Source organism: Eschrichtius robustus, chromosome 9 (genome assembly GCF_028021215.1).
Source record: "Eschrichtius robustus isolate mEscRob2 chromosome 9, mEscRob2.pri, whole genome shotgun sequence".
NCBI classification, from domain to species: domain Eukaryota; kingdom Metazoa; phylum Chordata; class Mammalia; order Artiodactyla; family Eschrichtiidae; genus Eschrichtius; species Eschrichtius robustus.
The window spans coordinates 16,284,251-16,306,899 of NC_090832.1; the positions used below are offsets into that span (position 1 = coordinate 16,284,251).

Below are 22,649 nucleotides of genomic sequence, written 5' to 3' on the forward strand. Positions count from 1 at the left end.
GATGTGAAGCAATAGGAACCCTGATACATTACTGTTGGGAATGTAAGTTGGTTCAGTCACTTCAAAAAACAGTTTTTGCAGTATCTTTGGTCACTCTATGAACTGTAACAACACACCTACAGAAATGAGTGCTTGTATGATGAGTGTATGTAAGCATCTGGACTTACGTACATTGTGAATATATCTCCAAATCAGAAACAACCCGAAATATCCATCTACAGTAGCATTAATAAACAAATTCTGGTAATGTTCCTACAATAGAATGCTATACAGCAATAAAAATGAACTATATGCAAAAAGAAGGATGAATCTTACAGACATAATAATGAATAAAAGAAGTCATTCATCATAGAATATATACTGTATGGTTCCATTTAGCTGAAGTTCAAGATTAAATTAAACATCGCTTATGGAAATGCAATTAGGTAGTAAATGCATAAAAGTAATAATACTAGTTACCACTAGGGAAAAGGGAGGTAGTCATGATGAGGAAAAAGCAAGCAGAGAACTTTCCAGGTACTAATAATGTTCCATTTCTTTTTTTTTTTTTTTTTTTTAATTAATTTATTTATTTATGGCTGTGTTGGGTCTTCGTGGCGGGGGCCACTCTTCATCGCAGTGCGCGGGCCTCTCACTGTCGTGGCCTCTCTTGTTGTGGAGCACAGGCTCCAGATGCGCAGTCTCAGTAGTTGTGGCTCATGGGCCCAGTTGCTCCGCCGCATGTGGGATCTTCCCAGACCAGGGCTCGAACCCGTGTCCCCTGCATTGGCAGGCGGGTTCTTAACTACTGCGCCACCAGGGAAGCCCAATGTTCCATTTCTTGATCAGTGTGGCGATTAAACAGGTGTTTGTTAAGCTTCACATTTATGTTTTATGCATATTTTGATGTCTGTTATTTTTCACAATATAAAATGTGCTCACATGGAAATGTGTCCATGCATACTGCTGAATGGAAAAAAGCAACCTAAAGGACAATATGTAGAGTATGAGTCGATTTAAAAACCATGTGTGTGTGCAGTTTATTCATATGTACATTTGTATGTCTAATAAACTTCAGGAGGAAAAAGAGGGGCTTTTTTATCTTACACATCTCTGCACTGTTTAAATTTTTTATATTCGACACTTGTTACTTTGATACTACTTCTTAAAAAGCAATGAAGAAAGAACTCAACATGGCATTTTCTGAAATAGTTAAGTCATGTCACCCATGGTCAAGGTAGAACCAGTGTAACATTTTAGAGTAATTGCTTTTTCTTGCTTAGTACTTAAAAGTGAATGTTAAAAAAAATGCAATAATTAGCTCTGAGTATTATTTAGCTTGCATGGGATTTTTCTGAAAATAAAAATTCTCCAGAGAGGAAATTTTAAAAGTTTTCTGATACTTACCAACCAGTTGCACTCTCCCTGAAGACAAAAGCATTGGATCATCCTTTCTGACATTATTTACTGAGTCGTCTACTAGCTCTTTAATGTGGTCAATTCCTATGACTTTTCCACTAGGTCCAACCTGGAAGTGAAAGAATAATTCAATAGTTCACTGGTCTAAGTTTATTTTTCTAAAGCGTCATTAAAGTATTTCTTTATCCAAAGTCATATTCTGCAATGAGAAATCAGGACAAATAAACAGCTTAAGCCTCCAACTAGATTGTTAAACACTCAGTTTATTATAAATTATTTGGCAAATACAACTTTCTCAACTATAACCCTCAAATGAATAATGATATTTCAGTAATTAAGAAGCTAGGATAAATTACAAAAACTTGTAATACTAAGAAAAATGATAGCTTTCTTCAATTTCTAATTTTTAAATCCAGGATCTTGAAGTGGGACTTAGCTACCAATATTAAATGGTACTTATTAGTGCAACCATTTTTTATTTAAATTCCATTTAAAAGTGTGATTTTAAATATTAAAATGTTACATAAAAAAATTTTTTATAGGGATTTCTATACCTGATTCTACTGCCACATGTGGGAAATATAAAAATACATAAGGCCCCAAGTATAAATAGTAATTGTAAAACAAATTTAACACAATAAAGACTCTGAAGTCAGACCACCTGTGTTCACATCTAGGTTTCACCACTTACTTACAACTATATAACCTTGACAAGTTATTCCATCAATCAGGTTCCTCAACTGTAAAATGAGGAGGAAGGGGGTACATACCTCATAAATCATGTGAGGAGTAAATAAGAGAATACAGGAAAAGCATTGAGAACACAGACTAACACATGGTAAATGTGTGAAAAACACTGATTAGTATCATTTTCAAAAAGATAACTCAGAAATCTAATGATATTTTAAAAAATGATTATGCCTCTGAAACCAGAAACATGTCAAGTATAGAGAGCAAGTCATTAATTAAATACCATTTCTAGTACATGGTTACATCCCATTAGTGAGTGTTTAACTTGTACAAAACAAGTCAAACAACTGAAAAGAAATATCTGAATCCTTATTGTGTCCCTGGCACTGTTCTGGATGCTTAGGATACATCAATGAAAAAAAATCAGACAAAATTCCCACCTCTCTGGAGCTTACATTCCAGTAGTCTGCCAATTATATATTCATAGCAAATTAAATGGATTCTAGACCTAAAGGATCCATAAATCCTAACTTAACTAAACCATACCCTTCCAAGCTGGCCTACAGGTACAAGATTTTTCATCATCAACCTGATTTGATTATCTGAACACAGATAAACCTTGACTTCAAGGTGCCTGAGTGGGCCTCCAGACTTATACCCTGGGTAGTCATTTACCAGATAAGCCTCTGATGATAAAATCTGAAGTATAACAAACAACGCATTTTTATAAGAGCATTTTTCTTAATGTAAAAAAAGCTCTCCTTCAATCCCAATAAACCTGTAGGAGTGTTTGGAAATCAGGCTGTATTTTGTTCTGCCAGAAGAGTACTTGGAAGACTGAAGTTTGGGAGCTACTGGTTGCCACTTTGTGATCACAGAGAAGAGCATATCTGAAAATGAAGCCAACATGTGGAGGAAAGCAAAGTCAAACCAAGAACCAGAGAGAAACCCATTGTCCATAACAACATTTGATCTTCTTCTGAATCCAGCCATACGAGAAGTCAGATATACCTCTAGACTTTTCCATTATATAAACCAAATAAATTCCCTTCAAGTTCTGCCACTTTGACTGAATGTTCTGTCACTTCAACAACAACAAAAAGAAATCCTAAGTGATACATATTCTAACTGCTATCTTAATAGAATTTTAAAAGGAACATAGAAAACCTTCGAAAACTGCTAGTGAAAACAATACACAGCCAAATCATATAATATGCTTCTGTTGGGGCCAGAATGGTAAATAAAGCTCTTACCATACGTGCAAAACATGCAGTAAGGATTCCACTTCCAGATCCTACATCAAGAGCTTTAGCTCCTTCATGCAATTGATCAAATAGAAGTTCTAGTGCATATGCATGCTGCCAAAAGAAAACAAAGCAAGTATTCATTTTTTTTTCAAGACTCTAGAAAGTATATATACCATGGCATACAAATAAAGTTGCTAACTTGTCACCAATTTTTCTACTATTGTCATCTACCAAAACAATGAAAACATAACATATTATATACTTATATCTACACAGGAATTACATATAAGAAAATTCTTGTTTGATTAAAATTCTTGTGTTTTAGATAAAGTGTTCAGTAATTTTAGATCTCCAGTGTGCGAATTTTTTAAATTTAATTAATTCAAAGTCAAAAGCTACAAAAAGATTTACAGTGAAAAGTCTGCATCTCACCCCTATCTCCAAACAGTCTCACTCCCTAAAGGCAACCAATGTTACCAGTTTCTAGTGATTTCTTCCAAACATATTCACTTCATGCATATATAAGCAAATACATATGCATTTATAAACTTATTATACCTTGAAGGAGCTTCCTTATCACTATTTAAAGTGTGTTCACTCTTTTTTAAGGCTGAAGAGTATATTTTTGTATGAATGTACTGTAGTAATAAATATACCTGATGAGAGATATTTAAGTTAGCTTCAATCTTCTATAACAAAAGAGATAAAATAATCTTAAAAGGTGTACCTGTAAGATAATGTAATAACCTTTTTAATAATCTTATGAAGTATATCTATAGGACAAATTCCTACAAGTGGAATTAAGGGGGCCAAACGATATATATTTTTATATTTACAGTATATATAAACGACAAATCAAATAAAATCATGTTGGTTATACTTTGGACCAAACCAAGAAATAAAGCCTTCTCTACTCCATCCTCTTTATAAACTTACATTTTAGTGCTTTTCCAAAATATGAGGTTAGAATTAATAAATGTTATGTCAAAAGCTGTCCTTAAATGCCTGGTATATTCATTATTAAAAATCATCAGATCCAGTAGCAATAAGCACATTCACTATCAGATCTTGGTTGATAAAAATAGATATCCATGAATCCATAGTGACAGTAAGTAAATACATCCTTCCATACATACATAAATGGAGAATAAGGAGAAACTGTTCTCAACTGTTTTTGTTTTGTTTTTTTTAAGTTAGGGGTTTTTTTTGTTTTTTTTGTTTTTTTAATTAATTAATTAATTCATTTATTTTTGGCTGTGTTGGGTCTTCGTTTCTGTGCGAGGGCTTTCTCCAGTTGCGGCAAGCGGGGGTCACTCTTCATCGCGGTGCGCGGGCTTCTCACTATCGCGGCCTCTCTTGTTGTGGAGCACAGGCTCCAGACGTGCAGGCTCAGTAATTGTGGCTCACGGGCCCAGTTGCTCCGCGGCATGTGGGATCTTCCCAGACCAGGGCTCGAACCCGTGTCCCCTGCATTGGCAGGCAGACTCTCAACCACTGCGCCCCCAGGGAAGCCCTCAACTGTTATTAAATATAGATGAAATGATGAACTTAGAAAACTGCCATTTGGCAACCATTTCAGTAATAACTGATTGAGGCAAAAAATCACAAATGGATGCTAAAACTAGTGTATTATCATTTGAAGAGTAACAAGATACTTACATACTCTCAAAGTGTTTGCCCCAGACACTTATTAATTACAAAAGGGAAAAGTAGTAACTTTACAATGGAGTTCAGAAGTTTCTTGGTGGAGAAACCTGATTGACACGACCTCAGTCAGATGATTAGAGTTAATATCACCAATAATGGGACACTCTGACATCACATGACATCTGCTAAAATACATCACTTCTGGGATATTCCAGGCAAAAATGCATAACTCATATCTAATCAAGAGAAACATTAGACAAACCTAAATTGAGAGGCATTCTATAAAATAACTGGCCTATAACATTCATAAACATTTTCAAGACCATAAAAGAAAAGACTGAGGGATTGTTCCAGATTAAGAAGACAAGGCAGTTGAATGAAACTCCTGATCTGCAACTTTCTTTTCCTATAAAAGACATTATTAGAACAACTGATGAAATCTAACGTCTGTAAATTGGCTAAGCGTTTAATCAATGTTAATTTCCTGATTTGGACAACTGCACTGTGGTTATTTAAGTGAATGTCCTATTTTTAAAGGTAAAGAGCATTCTGCCTGCAAATTACTCCTAAACAGTTCATGAAAAAGGAAATATATATATACATATATATATATATGTATATATATATATATATATATATATATATATATGGGGGAAGGGAGAGAGGGAGGAGAGAGAAAGAATAAATGATAAAGCAAATGAAGTAAAATGATAACATTTGGGGAATATGGGTAAAAAGTATACGGGAATCATTTGTACTATTCTTAGAACATTTCTGTAAGTCTGAAATTATGCCAAAATTAAAAAAAAAAATTTTTTTAATCATCAGAAACAGCTAACATTCAAAATGGAGGATAGAATGGAAACTCCCTATTCTGGAAAACTAACTTAGGTGATAAAAGCTAGAATACTGGTTACCTTGAGGATAGAGGTTGACTAAGAAAAGAGGCCTTTCTGACTGAGGGAGCCTCTTAGGGTGCAGGAAATGTTCTGTATCTTGATCTGGGTAGTGGTTACATATACATACACACGTAAACATTCATCAAGCTGTACACTTAAGATGCGTGCACTTTATTGTGTGTATATTATAATTTAATAAAAATTTTTTGAAAATACTATTTATTCCAATCACTAAAAGTGGAGAATCAGACATTTATGTACCTCCTGATGTGATGAACAGAAGAATCATTAAGGAGTTTTCTTGAAAAGAAAAAAAAAGGAACAAGTTAAACACCACTAGGAAACATTTAACCAAGTTCAGAATACGGGAAATTCTATAGGATAAATGAACAAATTTTGTCAATTAATAAATGGCATTTTAAAAAGGGGGACTGTTAAAATTAAAAGAGACTAAAAAGACTAAAAAAGACTAAAAAGGTGCAATGTAAGGCTCTTGTTTGGATCCTGATTTAAACAAATCAGCTGTAAAAGAATTTTCTGAAACACCTGGCAAAGTTTGAACATGGACTAAATATAAGATAATACTAAGGAACATTGCTAGTCATGATATGGTATTGTAGTTGTGCTTTTAAGTCTTTCAGATTTATACTATTTAGGGGTAAAATAATATTAGGTTTGGGATTGCTTTAAAATATTTCAGCAAAAGAGAAACAATTATATAAGACAAGATTAGCAAATTGTTGGTAATTACTGAAGTTGGGTGATGGCTACTTGAGCGTTCATTACATTATTCTATTTGCATGTGTGGTGTTGAAAATTTTCCATATTAAAAAGTTAAAAAGAAAAGACGTTAAGGTTATCTTTTCCCACAATTAACGTAAAAAGGGGAGAAGGCCATTAATAGATGTAGCCTCATATAATCCGAGGATTTTCAGACCATGTTCCAGAAAGTCATTAAGGTTCCACAGAACCCCTTTAGGAGTAACACACAAATGTAGACCAGTGGTTGGTGTGTTTGGGAAAAGGGTAACAGAGAAATAACTAAAATTTTCAATTTTTCATATAGATTCTTTTGCAAAGAGCTTCTTGCCTAATGAGTGGAAACCACTAGTACTATGAAAAAGAATCCTGGATTAAGTGTTCAAAGTACTGGATTCTACTGGTTCTGCATTTATTACCCCTTGACTTTCCAAATTATTTTTAGCTCATTGTTCCTCAGTTTCCACATCATTAAAATGGAGAGAAAAAAGTTGTTCCTATTCTGCCTTCTCCATAGCAGTACCACTGTGAACAAAAGTGATGAAGTATGAAAGCACTTTATAAATTCTAAAGGATTTATGAATAAAAGGTATAATATTCACATTAATGAAAATTCAACCATTACAGCTCAATGACCTGATGCTGCTATTCTTTAAGATACTTCAAAGTCATTTGTGAAGGTAAAATTAACAGTTAATTGATCTTTTACTTCCATTTAGTGTATTTTTGGAAAAACTCTCTCTTAGGAAATCTTGCATATAACTGTCAAATAATCAGTGGCTTCCCTCTTTTGCTTGGTTAGAGAACAAAATGACTTGGTTAATCAAAAAATTCTGGTTACTACCTTCCTTTCCCTTTTCTCCTGGTATCCTGTCCCTTCCATCCCCTTTCTGAACAAGTCGATCCTAAAGCCATTAAGTTGGGCTGAGTAAGGTAGTTGCCCATACCCAGGTGGCAGAGAGAGTAGCTGCAGTGTCCAGTTAGAAGTGTCAGAGCCCAAGCAGGATGAGGAGGGCATCTGTGTTCACACAGGGAAGCAGATCCAAACAGGAGTCAGAATCCAAGCTAGACGAGGAGGATTTCTGCACAACACAGTGGACCAGTGCCAGGTGTCAGACATAAATGATGGAGGATGGGGTGGTATGAGAAGGGTCGGGGGAGAAAGTGACAGCAGCGGGAAATTGGCTATATACAGTCGGATTGATCAAATAAATAAATATATCAAGGAAAAAGGAACCATGTTTTTCACTGTTAGAAGTTAAATATGGAAAGGGAAAAGACAGGAAACCATGCATACTGATATAAATACATAAATAGGGAACAGACACAGAATCTCAAAGTACCCCCTCACAAAATAATTATTAATTACAAAAGCCAAAAACAGTAACTCTACAGCGGAGAAGGCTGGCAGACACCACCTTAATCAAGTGAACAACATCAGTAATGGGACAAATCAAAACTGTACTGTGATACCATGTAATGAAAACCCAGCATCACTTCTGTGATCTTCCCACCAAAGAGGCATAACCTGAATGGAATCATGAGGAAACGCTAGACAACCCAAACTGAAGGACATCAACTTCTTCCAAAGAGTCAAGGCCACGAAAGTCAATCAAGGCCATGAAAGTCAAAGAGAGGCTGAGGATCTGGTTCAGATCGAAGGAGACTAAAAGAGCAGTGGCTCAGCACTGGATCCTTCTGCTATCAAGGACATCATAGGGACAACTGGAAAAACTGAAAAGGAGCCTGAAGATTAGATGGTAGTAATGTGTCAGTGTTCATGTCCTGGTTTTGATGGTTATGTTGTGGTTGTATAGCAGGATGTCCACTGTAGGAAACACACTACACCCTCAAGTATTCAAGAGTGATGGGGCATCATTTCAGCAACTTACTCTCAAAAGGAGTAAAGAAAGGTTCGTGACAGTGTCCTTGCAACTTTCCCGTAAGTTTGAGATTGTTTCAAAAACTTTTAAAATATCTGACTAACCTTATCTTTCTTTGATGCTTCAAAATGATACAGTGGAATACTATCTCTGAATCATCATTATGAACATCAACCAGTGGAACACGAAAGTGTTAGTTAATGAGGTTTCTATGAGACACATTGGATTAACTTTTACTGAGGAAACTACTGGGGACATTTTATTTAGTCAAAGCTATTATTCTTAGACAAGAGGTTTAGCCCAAAGAATGGAGTCTCTAATAAGAGAGAGTTTGTGAACTTTTTTCAGGAAGACGCTTTCATCGGATATTTTAAAATGATCAGTATCCCCTGAAAGTTTAATAATTTCCATTAATAAAATAACAAGTATTATATTTGTATGAAGTAATCAAAGAAGCAAAATAACTCCTGTAACACCTGGGCTTTCCTGAGTCCAAAAAATGAAAGGACTAGAAGGGACTTCTTTAAGTTGCCAATCCCTAATCTATAGGCAGTACTGTCCCAACTTAATTCCAAAAGAAACTCAGGAATGTTTTTCAGTACTACATTTGCATAAGATTTGTTTTTTTAAAGAGGGGTATGCTAAGTTATTATTAAAGTCCCATTCAGATTTAAAATATCAAGGCCTTCAATCACAATTATTAGCTTTTTACATGCTTTTATCACTACAGCTAATATTCTTCTGGATAATCCAGGCTCATCTCTAAATCTAAAAATTAAGTTTTTTAAAAGTTCATTTTTGGGCTTCCCTGGTGGCACAGTGGTTGAGAATCCGCCTGCCAATGCAGGGGACACGGGTTCGAGCCCTGGTCTGGGAAGATCCCACATGCCATGGAGCAACTGGGCCCGTGAGCCACAATTACTGAGCCTGCGCGTCTGGAGCCTGTGCTCCGCAACAAGAGAGGCCGCGATAGTGAGAGGCCCGCGCACCGCGATGAAGAGTGGCCCCCGCTTGCCACAACTAGAGAAAGCCCTCGCACAGAAACGAAGACCCAACACAGCCATAAATAAATAAATAAATAATTAAAAGTTCATTTTTATAATTATGAGAAATTTCAAACCCACAGAAAATACAATGAACATCCTTTTCTCCTCATACAGTCACCAACTATTTATACTGTGCCATACTATGTTACCAAGCCATCTGAAAATATGCTGCAGACATCATAATACTACACTCCTAAACACTTCAGCACGCATCTGCCAAAAAACCAAACTAGGACATCCGCCTTTGCAACCACATCACCATTACCACACTCAAGAAACTCATTAATTTAGTGTCATCCAACATAAACACCACACTCAAATTTCCTCATTTGTCTCCCAAACCTCCTTTACAGCTGTTCCCCCCACCAATCCATTCAAAGTTCATGCACTGCATGTGCCAATCTAGAATATTCTCCCCCAACTCTGTTCCATCCACTACTTTCCTTTGTCTATCAGAACACTGACTCCTTTTAACAGACCTGTCCAGTTGTCCTACAAAATACCACAAACATTCTAGATGTGTCAATTTCCTCATGGTTAGATTTAGATCAAAGAACTTGAGCAAGAACACCACACAGGGCTTGCAGGGCACCTCCTATTGCATCACATCAGGATGCACATAACACTGGGCCATCTCACTACTGGACTGGCCAAGCTCAACCACTCAGTAAATGTGGTAACCACTAGATCACTCTATTTTCAAGGCATATTTTTCTCTTTGTAATTAACAAGTAATACGTCGAATAATAATTTGAGACTACATGGATATTTTTGTTCCCCAACAACTTTCCTCTTAATGGTTTTAGATTAATTGATGATCTTTGCCTAATTCAATTATTACACTGATAATTACAAAGAACTGATTTTTAAAATTCTATTATTATTTCCACACTTAATTGGTATTCTTCTGTTTTTCATTTTTTTCCCATCTTGCTATTTTTTTTTTAAATCCCTGTGGACTCAGAGATTTTTGTTTCTGAATTCACTGTGTTATAATCCATTATCTTCACTATCTACCATTTTTTGATTCTCAAATTGTCCCCAATTTGGCTTCTGGGAGTCTCTTTAAACCTGCTCCTATGTCCTCCTGACATTACCCCATTAGCCTCTGAGTACTTCTTCACTTTCTGGAATTTAGTCACTTTTCCATGAAGCTCTAGTCTCTTTTAGCAAGAAATGGAATTTGGGGTTCAATATCTGGATGCTAAATATGTTCACTGCTACCAGGACGCCATTTCACATTTTTCTGTAAGTAAGACTTTGGAAAATATTCCAGGGTTGTAGTCACTTCCAAACCTGTGACTTTGAGGTTCATTAAATGCAGATATAGAAATGGTCAATAAGCACGTGAAAAGATGCTCAACATCATTATCACTGGGGAAATGCAAATCAAAACCACAATGAGACCCACTTCATAGCTACCAGGATGGATAAAATAAATAAAACATACAATAACAAGTGTTGAGAAGGAAGCAGAGAAATTGGAAACCTCATACATTGCTGGCGGGGTTGTACAATGGTGCAGCCACGTTGGAAAATAGTTTGGCGGTTCCTCAGAATGTTAAACACAGAATTACCATATGACCCAGCAGATTCCACTCCCAAGTATATACCCAAGAGAACTGAAAACATATGCACACAAAAACCTGTAAACTAATGTTCATAGTAGCATTATTCATAGTAACTAGAAAGTGGGAGGAACCCAGATGTCCATCAACTGATGAATGAGTAAACAAAATGTGGTATATCCATACAATGCAATATTATTTGGCAATAAAAAGAAATGAAATACTGAAGCATGCTACAACATAGATAAACCTTGAAAATATTGTGCAGAATATAAAAAGCAGTCATAAAAGGCCACATATTGTATTATTCCATTTATGTGAAATGTCCAGAATGACATAGAAACAAAAAGCAGGTTAGTAGTTGCCAGGACCTGAAGAATGAGGGATGGGAACTGACTGCTAAACAGGTATAGGGGTCCCTTCTGAGGTGATGAAAGTGTTTTGAAATGAGATAGTGGTAATGTTTGTACAACTCTGAACAGGCTAAAAACCACAGAACTGTATACTAAAAAGGGATAAATTACATCTTAATAAAGCTATTATTTTTGTTTAAAAATGCACCATTTGCTGTGGAGTTAGTGCCATGTCTCATTTGGTGGTGAACTGGACACTCAGCACCACACTTCAGAGAAAAGAAAAATTTCATGCAGTGTTTCCCATTTATCTGAAAAACACCCCTCCAGGCAATTTCCCAAACATGTTGGGTACCAATTCTCTAAAATAACTTTTATGATTAAACGAATACTTCCATATACATTTTTCTTTTTAAGTAGCACTTCAAACTGTATTCAGGGATCTTAAGACTACAATTTTTTTGTTAATCATTAATTTCTTTGACTAGGTAATGCGTACAAAAACCACTCCTACTCCATAACTAAAAGAAAAACTCTAAATACTCTTCTGCACTCTACTTTTATGATGTTTCTTGAGGATCTTGCCATATTCGTATTTACAGAACTTTATTCATTTCACTTCACAGTATTTCACTGTATGAATCTACTATAATTTATTAACCATCCACTATTAGTGGACTATTAGTGATTACTGTTAATTTTTTTATTATAAATAATGTACCAATAAATATCCTCAGTTATTTTGTACTTGTGCAAATATTTTATGGGATAAATATCTTGAAATAAAACTGGAGAGTCTAAGGTATATTCATCTCACATGTTTTAGCTATTGCCAAATTGCCTTCCAAAAACACTATCAATTTACTTTCCCAATCAAAAAAATAATTTAACTGTCAGTTTCCCTTTTCTAATACAAAGTAATAAACTTTTGATTTCTGATGATAGGAGAAAAATGGTACTTTATTGTAGTGCTAATTTGCAATTTACTAAATATAAGTGAAGATGACATCTTTTCATTTGTTTAAATGTCAATGTCATTTGTATTTCTTTTTCTATGAACTACATTCTTGTACTTTACCCACTTCCTTTTGGGCTTAGTAGTATTTTACTTCTTAATATATAGGATACACACATACACATGTGTATATATGTATTCCATATATGTAAATATACAGAGATTTGCCGTATACTGTCATATGTATTTCAAATATTTCCCTCAGTTTTTCCTCTTTTGATTTTGCTTATATTTTCCATCTACAGAAATCCAAGATTTTAATGTTTCAAAATATTGACTATATCAGGTTTTTTAATGGCTTCTAGGGCTTTTGTTATGTTTAAAAAGTCATTTTTATTAAATATTTATAAATACATTGCCTATTTTTTTCTTTGAATAAAATTATTAGTTCACTGTGAATATACATGTAGAATTTATTTTAGTATAAAGAAGGCTTTAAGTTTAAATAAGAGTTTCTCCAACCCCAAATACTTGCAGAGAATCAGAAAAGCTATTGTTCTTTTCACCAAAAACCAACAGAGTACTGATTCAAATAACTGACATTTAAACCCAAGAAAATTCGCAACAGATTAAAAGTGCTAAGTAACTTAAAACAGGTCCTTCTCAGAGTTATACAGCTTCATAACTGCTATACGTGACCAGTCCCTAATGAATTATCCAAATAAAATATGAAACATTATTCAACTTGAGATTTCTTTAATATGTCTATTATATTTTTAAAATATTCTCTCCCTTAATTAACTCACCTCTAAGTAAATAACCTTTTATATCCAATTTTTTTATATACAATTTTTACATGATTAGATACTAATGACAACCACCAAAAACTTTACTGAGTTTCTACCAAAAAGAGTTCCTTCTACACATCTTGTATTAAGAATAAGATTATTCTTATTAATTCATTACCAATTTACATAATTCATAGATGATAAAACTCATATAATTAAAAGTTAAAAATGTTCTTTAAACCGTTTTTACTGAAGAAAGCACTCTTAGAGGAAAAATGTGATCCATTTGTACCCAAATGACCAAAGTTAACTTACCATGTGTGGAGCACTGATTGTTGCTTGGAACCCTGCAAAAGAAGAAGAGAACTACTGATACATTCAGCTGTAAAAACATATGAAATGCTCCATGTAATTCCTTTTCTAACATCCATAAGTTGTTTTTCATAATAATTATTTTCACTTTTATGATCTCAAGAAATAAAACTCTTATTTTGTACTTTACAGTGCTGTCATGCACAGTTAAAATTAGAAAACGTAATCATGCCAAAGGCTAGCATGCCCAGTACAACAGTCCCACAATTTGCAAAAATTTCTTCTCCCATATAGTTAGTTAAGGAAGACTTTCATTAAGTTGAGTTGATATTTTATGATGTTTTTTCTGTAGATTTATAAAAAGAAAATAAGCTTTCATATATCATAGAGTATGCAAAATCCTTGCAAAATTAAATGGCTTCATATTTTTGGCACCTTAAAAAAAACTAAAACTGGCAATCAGAGCAGCTTAAGAGACTAATAAGCTACTTCAATTTACTCTTTACATTATCAACTAATGTTAATTAAAACAATCTTTTCTCCATTTTTAGCTTTTAGTTTTTTCTTCCAGTGTTGCTTTCTCAAAACTTATTTACCTGCTTCTGCGTCTGAAGCAATTTTCACTGAGCGGTGGTAGCAGGTGCCTTCGGGGTTCAGAAGCTCCCCAGGATCTTCTCTGCTGACTGTTAAAGTGCTTCAAAAGAAGGCAGCACGGCAGCTGGCCCACAGAATCCTGAGGCACTTCTAAGCCTCAAAGGCGCCCACTGCCAAGGCTCAGCAGTTCAGCAAAACCTGCTTCAGGAGAATGAGTTAAATATGGAACTTTCTAAAAACAAGCACAAACCAAAAAATTCAGGGCAAGTGAAGCAGAGAAGTCAGTAATAATTTAGTTACACATTCCCTTTAATACTGATTTTTAAAATTGATGCTAAGGCAAAAACCAACCTTAGTCAACACTGAAGACCCTAAAGAAAAGTCAGCACATAGCTTAAACTGTAAGTTTTCATTTAAAGTATGTTTTAAGAGTATTTTTTATAGAATTCTTATATGTATCGTTTAAGAAAATAGAAAAGACACTTCATATATAACATCATTTTATTAAACTGGGTGAGTTTGGGATTATGAAACTTACTAAGGCATAAAACTCAAATTAGCAAGGTACTAGATACACATCTGGGTCCCAGCCTATTTTTACTTACAAAGATTACAGAGTAAATGAGTAAAATTTGTGACGTTTTCAGAAATCCAAAGCTTACCTATTGATTGTGGAGAATCCATATAAGGGTTACATTTTGCATAGTGAGAGCGGTCTGTGGCCAGCATTACTTCAAATACTTTATCTGTCTTGATGATTCCATTTTCTGAAATGAATGAGGCAATATTTTAAGCTGGAAGTGGCATCATCAGACATATTTTAGAATAATTATTCTGGCTACACTGTAGAGACTAGATTGGAAGAGAGCAAAATTGAAAGTTGTTGCAATGGCTCAGGTAATCACAACCTGGTCTTTAATAATGAAAGTAAGGATGAAGAAAAGTAGAAGGATCTGAGTTATATTTAGTAGGTAATGTATACCTGACTGACTACATTTGGAGGTGGGAGGGGGGTAATGGTTGAAATGTTGATGTCATATACTGATTTGCGAAATCCTAGACAAGGATCAGAGCTAAGGAGAAAAAGGACAAGTTATTTATTCAGTTAGGAGCTATGGACCATACACATGGAGATATACAGCGGTCAGTTGGACAAATGCATCTGGGGCGCAGGAGAAAAACGTACAACAGAGATATAAATTACTAGTTGTATAGATGGCAACTAAAGCAATGGAAGTGAACTAAAGTGGCCAGGTAAGAATACACAAAAGTGTACATTTAGGAGAAATGCAAAGGAAGTAGAGCCTTCAAAGATTATGACAAGGAGCAGCCACAGAGGTAGATGAAAATCAAGCAGATATACTGTTACAGAGCCCAAGAGAAACAAATTTGTCAAGAAGGAAAGCAAGGTCAATATGGTCTTCCCTCACTGTCCATAGGGGGTTGGTTCCAGAACCCCAGCTGATACCAAAATTTGTGGATGCTCAAGTATCTTATATAAAATTGCATAGTTTTTGCATATAACCTACGCATCTCCTCCCATATACTTTAAATCATGGTTAGACTACTTATAACACCTAATACAATGTAAACGCTATGTAAATAGTTGCCAAACATGTGGCAAATTCAAATTTTGCTTTTTGAAATTTTATGGAAATTTTTTTTTCTTCAAATATTTTCAATACACAGTGGGTTGAATCCATGGAGATAGAATCCATGGGTATAGAAGGTTGACTGTATGTATTTGCTCCCCCAAGTATCAATTCTTTAAGATTAAATATAATATGTTAAACTTCAATAACCCTTATTAACCATGCAAACAGTAATTATTCAATAAAGGCCTTATTAACTCACTCAATAAGTTTACTGTCTGTCTAATACATACCAGACACGGTGCTACATACTTAGGGTGATAATAAACAAAATAGCACAGTTCTTGTCCTTACAGCTCTAAAATCTGTAAGATTAGATGTATCAACTTGACTTTAACGATCCAGAAATAAATTTTTTTAATCAAAACATGCTTTGCTTAATTTGGCTACACTATGAACAACTTTTTTTTTCAGATTTCTTTTTTTTAAATTGAGATATAATTGACATACAACATTATATTAGTTTCAGGTATACAACATAATGATTCAATATTTGTGTATGTTAGAAAATAATCACCACAATAAGTTAACATCTATTACCATACAGTTACAGAATTTATTTTCTTGTGCTGAGAATTTTTAAGATGTACTCTCTCAGTAACCTTCACATATGCAACAGAGTATTATTAACTATAGTCATCATACTGTACATTCCCATGACATTTATTTTATAACTAGAAGTTTGTATCTTTTGACCACCTTCACCCATTTTTCACCCCACGTGCCTCTAGCAGCCACTAATCTGTTCTCTGTATCTATGAGCTTGGTTTTTTGTTTATTTTTTTAGATTCCACATGTAAGTCAGATCATACAGTATTTGTCTTTCTCTGTCTGACTTATTTCCTTTCGCATAATAGCCTCAAGGTCCATCCATGTTACAAATGACAAGATTTCATTATTTCTTATGGATGAATAATACTCCATTGTATATATACATCACAGCATCAATATCTATTCACCCATGGATGGACATTTAGGTTGTTTCCATAGCTTAGCTATGGTAAATGATACTGCAATGAACATGGGGGTGCATATATCTTTTCAAATCAGTGTTTTTGTTTTCTTTGGATAAATACGCAGAAATGGAATTGCTGGATCATATGGTAGCTGTATTTTTAATTTTTTGAGGAACCTCCATACACAGTTTTCTGTAGTGGCTGCAACAATTTATATTCCCACCAGTAGTGCACCAGGGTTCCCTTTTCTTCATAATCTTATAAACACTTGTTATTTCTTGTCTTTTTGAGAACAGCCATTTTAACAGGTATGAGCTGACAGTACCTCATTGTGGTTTATGATTTGCATTTCCCTGATGATTAATGATGTTGAGCATCTTTTCATGTACTTGTTGGCATTCTGTATGTCTTCTTTGGAAAAATGTCTATTTAGATCCTCTTCCCATTTGTTTAATGGGATTGTTTGATTTTTTTTGCTATTGAGTTGTATATACTTGGGATATTAACCCTTTATCAAATATATGATTTGCAAATATCTTCTCCCATTCAGTAGGTTGCCACAGCTATTTTAAAATGAGACTTAAGCATCATGAGAAGTTTAAAATATTTATGCAAATGAATTTAATGTATTCATCAACTGTGGAGCCTCCAGGTTCTAGAGGGTAATGGTGGCCACCAGAATCTGAATTTCTCCACATAGCCATTCAAAAAACACCTAAACCTAAGATCAAGAAGGGTCATAAACAAAACCACACATGATCCATGCCTTCACATTACTAGGAGATAGAGAATATCCAGACTTCATATTACTTATCAGTAGAAAAATAAACAACACATTCCAACAAAGCTTCTGCCATTGCTGCAAGCCTGTGGGTATAGAAAGCAAAGGCAGGGACTGAAGTTTAAAAGACTAAGTAGAAGGAAGTAGGGAATGCAGATGAAGCACAGACAAAATTATTCCCAGAAAGAGAAAATACAACACTACGTACTAAAATAGTGAACACAGGTCTGGGACTTAGAAGTTCACTGTACTGGCTACAAGGAAGGAACTTAAACTTCAGTAGGTTAACAAAGGTCCCAATACCATTCAATGGCGAAAGAACAGTCTTTTTCAACAAATGCTGCTGGGACAACTGGATAGCCACATGAAAAGAATAAAGTTCAATCTTTACCTCATATCAAATACAAAAATTAACTCAAAACGGATCAAAGATCTAAACATAGAACTAAAATAATAAAAATCATAGAAGAAAATACTGGGGTAAGTCTTCATGACCTTGGATTTGGCAGTGGGTCCTTAGATATAACACCAAAAGCATGAGCAATAAGAGAAAAAAAAATGGATAAATTGGATTTCAGCAAAATTAAACATTTTTGTGCTTCAAAGGACATTATCAAGAAAAAGGTAACTCACAGAACGAGAGAAAAATAATTTGTAAATCATACAACTGAAAAAGGACTTTTACTAGAATATATAAAGAATTCTTATATTTCAATGTAAAAGGACAAATAACTCAATTTTAAAATGTGCAAATGATCTGAACAGACATTTCTCCAATTCTCCAAAGAAGATATACAAATAGCCAATAAGCACATAAAAAGATGCTGGACATCATTAGTCATCAGGGAAATGCAAATTAAAACCACAATGAGATACCATTTCATACCCACTAGGACGGCTATAATCAAACTGTCAGATAATAACAAGTGTTGGCAAGACTGTGAAGAAATCAGACCCTTATGCACTGCAAGTAGGAATGTAAAATGGTGCAGCCACTTTGAAAAACAGTCTGGCAGTTCCTCAAATGGTTAAACAGAGAATTACCATAGGACCTAGCAATTCTACTCATATGTGTATACCCAAGAGAAGTGAAAACGTATGTCTATACAAAAACTTGTACACAAATGTTCACAGCAGCATTATTCATAATACCCAAAAAGGGGAAACAACCCAAATGTCCATCAACTGATGAACAGATAAACAAAATGTGGTATACATCTATACAATGGAATATTATTAGGTCATAAAAAAGAATAAAGTACTGATTCATGCATCCTATTAAGCAGATGAACCTTGAAAACATTATGCTAAGTGAAAAAACTCAGTCACAAAAGATCATATATTGTATGATTCTATTTAATGAAATTTCCAGAATAGGCAAATCTATAGAGAAAGAAAATAGATTAGTGGTTGCTTATGGTTGGGGGAATAGGAGGGCAAAACAGGGTAACTTTTTGAGGTGATGAAAATATTACATGACCATGGTAGCGGTTGCACATATCTGTAAATATATCCAAAACCACCAAATTTTACAATTTAAATTAGTGAATTATATGGTATGGAACTGTACTTTAGTAAAGCTATTTTTAAAAAAAATTTAGTGGGACCAGGGGTGGCAAACACAAGAAGCACTGCTTCTGGGGGAGAATCATACAGGCAGGGAAAGGATGGTGCCTCTTGATATGGCAATGAAGGGAAAGAAGGAAGAAAATTAAGGATCCTACAGAAACAGAAGAGCAACAAGATATGCCAACTCCCCCCCTTTTCTCACCACTATTACCAGTATCATTATCCATTAAAGAAACTGCAAGTCACTACACTGACAGAAGTGCTCTTGAACTGTGTCCACAAAATGCCTAAAAATAGGAAAAAGAAAAACAAACAAACAAAAACTCCAGTCAAAGCTACTATAAAAAGTGTAAAAAGAAAACAATAGGCGGGGCTTCCTGGTGGCACAGTGGTTAGAAATCCACCTGCCGACAGGAATAAAGACACAGATGTAGAGAATGGACTTGAGGACACATCAGGGATGGGAAGGGTAAACTGGGACGAAGTGAGAGAGTAACACTGACATATATACACTACCAAATGTAAAATAGATAGCTAGTGGGAAGCAGCTGCATAGCACAGGGAGATCAACTCGGTGCTTTGAGACCACCTAGAAGGGTGGGGTAAGGAGGGTGGGAGGGAGACGCAAGAGGGAGGGAATATGGGGATATACGTACGCAGCAGAAACTAACACAACACTGTAAAGCAATTATACTCCAATAAAGATGTTAAAGGAAAAAAGGAAAAAAAACGTGAACTACCTCTGTAGGCTAGAGATTAAAGCAAAATGACCATTTGAAAAAAAAAAAAAAAAAAAGAATCCACCTGCCAACGCAGGAGACACAGGTTCCAGCCCCGGTCCGGGAAGATCCCACATGCCGCAGAGCAACTAAACCTGTGCACCACAACTACTGAGCCTGCGCTTTAGAGCCTGCGAGCCACATCTACTGAAGCCCACAAGCCACAGCTACTGAAGCCTACACGCACCACAACTACCAAAGTCCGCACGCCCTAGAGCCTGTGCTCCGCAACAAGAGAAGCCACTGCAATGAGAAGCCCGCGCACCACAACGAAGAGTAGTCCCTGCTCGCTGCAACTAGAGAAAGCCCGCGCACAGCAACAAAGACCCAACGCAGCCAAAAATAAACTAATTAATTAGTTAATTAATTTAAAAAAAAGAACACTGTGAGAAAGGGAATAAACTTTAAAAAAAAAAAGAAACCAATTTGCAAATCAAAACATTTCAGCTGGGGGGGTCCAGTGGTTAGGACTTGGCGCTTTCACTGCAGGGGGCCTGGGTTCAATCCCTGGTCGGGGAACTAAGATCCCACAAGCCATGAGGCATGGCCAAAAATTAAAAAATAGAAAACTATCAGACTAAAACAAGGGAAAAAGTGTCAAGTCTCAAGGCCAAAAATATCAAATTACCTAATAAGAGTTAAAAAAAAAAGGCAACCATTAGCTGTCTTAAGAGCAACGTTCAAAGCAAAGCAAGAATGAAGCAGCAGAGTTTTCAAGAAATTCAAGGAAAGAAAGTCTAAGTTAACAATTAAAAAGGAGCAAACTATTGATATACCCAACAACATGAACAAATCTCAAGAGCACTAATCTCAGTGAAAGAAGCCAGGAGATTTTACACTATATGAGTCCATCTAATATTAAATTCCCAAAAAGTCAAAACCATAATGTCAGAAGGCCAATCTGCAGTTGCTAGGAGTCAGGGGTGAAGGGAGGAGATTAATTGCAAAGGGGCACGAGAAAACTTTGTGGGTGAAAGAAATGTTCTGTATCAGAGATCAGCAAACTTCTGTTAAGATCCAAACAGTAAATATTTTAGGCTTTGCAGGCCGTAGAGTCTCTGTTGCAACTATGAGACTCTGCCATTGAAGTGCAAGAACAGCCACACACGAGACATAAATGAATGGGTGTGGCTATGTTCAAATAAATCTTCATTTCTAAAAACAGGCAGCAGGCCAGATTTGGCCTGTGGGATGTAGTTTGCTCACCCCTGTTTTACATCATTAGGGTGGTGGTTACACACCTACATTTGTCAAAATTTTCAAATCATACTCCTGAAATTGGTGCGTTTTTACATAAATTATATCTCAATAAAGCTGATTTTTTAAAAGTGTAAGCCAAGGATTTTATACGCAGCCAAAACTGTTCTTCAAATATCAAGGTTATAGGAAAAAAAAGTCTTGAATGTGCAAGAACTCAGGGAATGCTGTACACACAAGCCCTTCCTAAGGAATCTTGTAGAAGCTGTGCTTCATCTAACCAAGAGATTACCAGGGATACATCAGAAAAGGACACATAACCGATTTTAGAGCAAAGACTAAAATTAAAAGGGTGGATTGGTCTGCCTTCAGCAAGAATCCTGTCAAGTTATTTTAGCCAGAATCCTCCATTACCCCTGATGTTTCCTCTTAGTAATTTTCCATCCACTGACGCCCACCCTGCTCCTAGGCTATAAATCCCCACTTGTTCATGCTGTATTGGGAACTGAGCCCAGTTTTATACTGCGGTCTCTTTTCCCCTACTGCAATAGTTTCTGAATAAAATCTGTTTTTAACTCTTTTTAAATTATTTTATACTATTTTTTAATTAGTAAATAGTTTTTTAAACTATTTTTTTAAAAAAACTAGAAGGGTAAAGACATCAGTGGAATAATAATACTTAAACGTTATTTGTTCTGACAAAATAGAAAGAAGGCAACTAAAAACAATGGGAAGAGGAAAAAAAGGGGAAAGTAGAATTAGATCATTGAGTCATATAGGTGACAGGAGGAATCAAAGGATACCACTTAATACTGACTGACCAGACAGTAAATAGTTAAGAAAAGGTGGTTTAAGGACACTATAAAAGGTATAAATACAGACTCTCCAAATAACAAAAGAATATTTTAAAAAATCAGCAAACAAGGCATACCAACTACAGAAACACTTAAATAGTCACAGACTAGGTTATATTAATAAATCATCTGTCCATTTGAAAATATTATAAACTTTGGATTAATTAACCTAAATAGAAAGTACTGTTTCTACACAAATAAGCTTAGGCAAGCTACCTGTAAAGATCATTAAAATAAAACAGTGAAAGCATTTTTTAAAAAGTTTTAAAAGCAGCGTAATAAGAGAGATATCGGACTTCCCTGGTGGCGCAGTGGTTAAGAATCCACCTGCCAATGCAGGCGACACGGGTTCGATCCCTGGTAGAGGAGGATCCCACATGCCGTGGAGCAACTAAGCCCGTGCATCACAGCTACTGAGCCTGTGCTCTAGAGCCTGCGAGCCACAACTACTGAGCCCGCATGCCACACTTAATGAAGTCCGCGCGCCTAGAACCCGTGCTCCGCAACAAGAGAAGCCAATGCAATGAGAAGCCCTCGCACCGCAACGAAGAGTAGTCCCCGCTCGCCGCAACTAGAGAAAGCCCGCGCGCAGCAACAAAGACCCAACGCAGCCAAAAATAAATAAATAAATAAGTAAATTCAAAAAAAAAGAGAGATATCATTTACTAAATATTTACCATGTGCCAGACAAAATCCTAAGCACATTACATACACTATCTTTT

General features: G+C 35.4%; 1 protein-coding gene across 3 annotated transcripts in view; it reads right to left on the reverse strand.

Annotated features, from left to right (window-relative positions):
* The window catches only part of PCMT1 (protein-L-isoaspartate (D-aspartate) O-methyltransferase), a 47,004-nt gene that overhangs the window by 13,977 nt on the left and 10,378 nt on the right, over positions 1 to 22,649 (reverse strand). For all 3 annotated transcript variants that reach the window (XM_068551290.1, XM_068551289.1, XM_068551291.1), the window contains exons 2-5: positions 14,802 to 14,906; positions 13,549 to 13,580; positions 3,342 to 3,446; positions 1,387 to 1,507 (exon numbers count right to left, since the gene is read on the reverse strand). In XM_068551290.1, the coding sequence (XP_068407391.1) occupies positions 1,387 to 1,507; positions 3,342 to 3,446; positions 13,549 to 13,580; positions 14,802 to 14,906 (363 nt within the window). The remainder of the gene's footprint in view (positions 1 to 1,386; positions 1,508 to 3,341; positions 3,447 to 13,548; positions 13,581 to 14,801; positions 14,907 to 22,649) is intronic.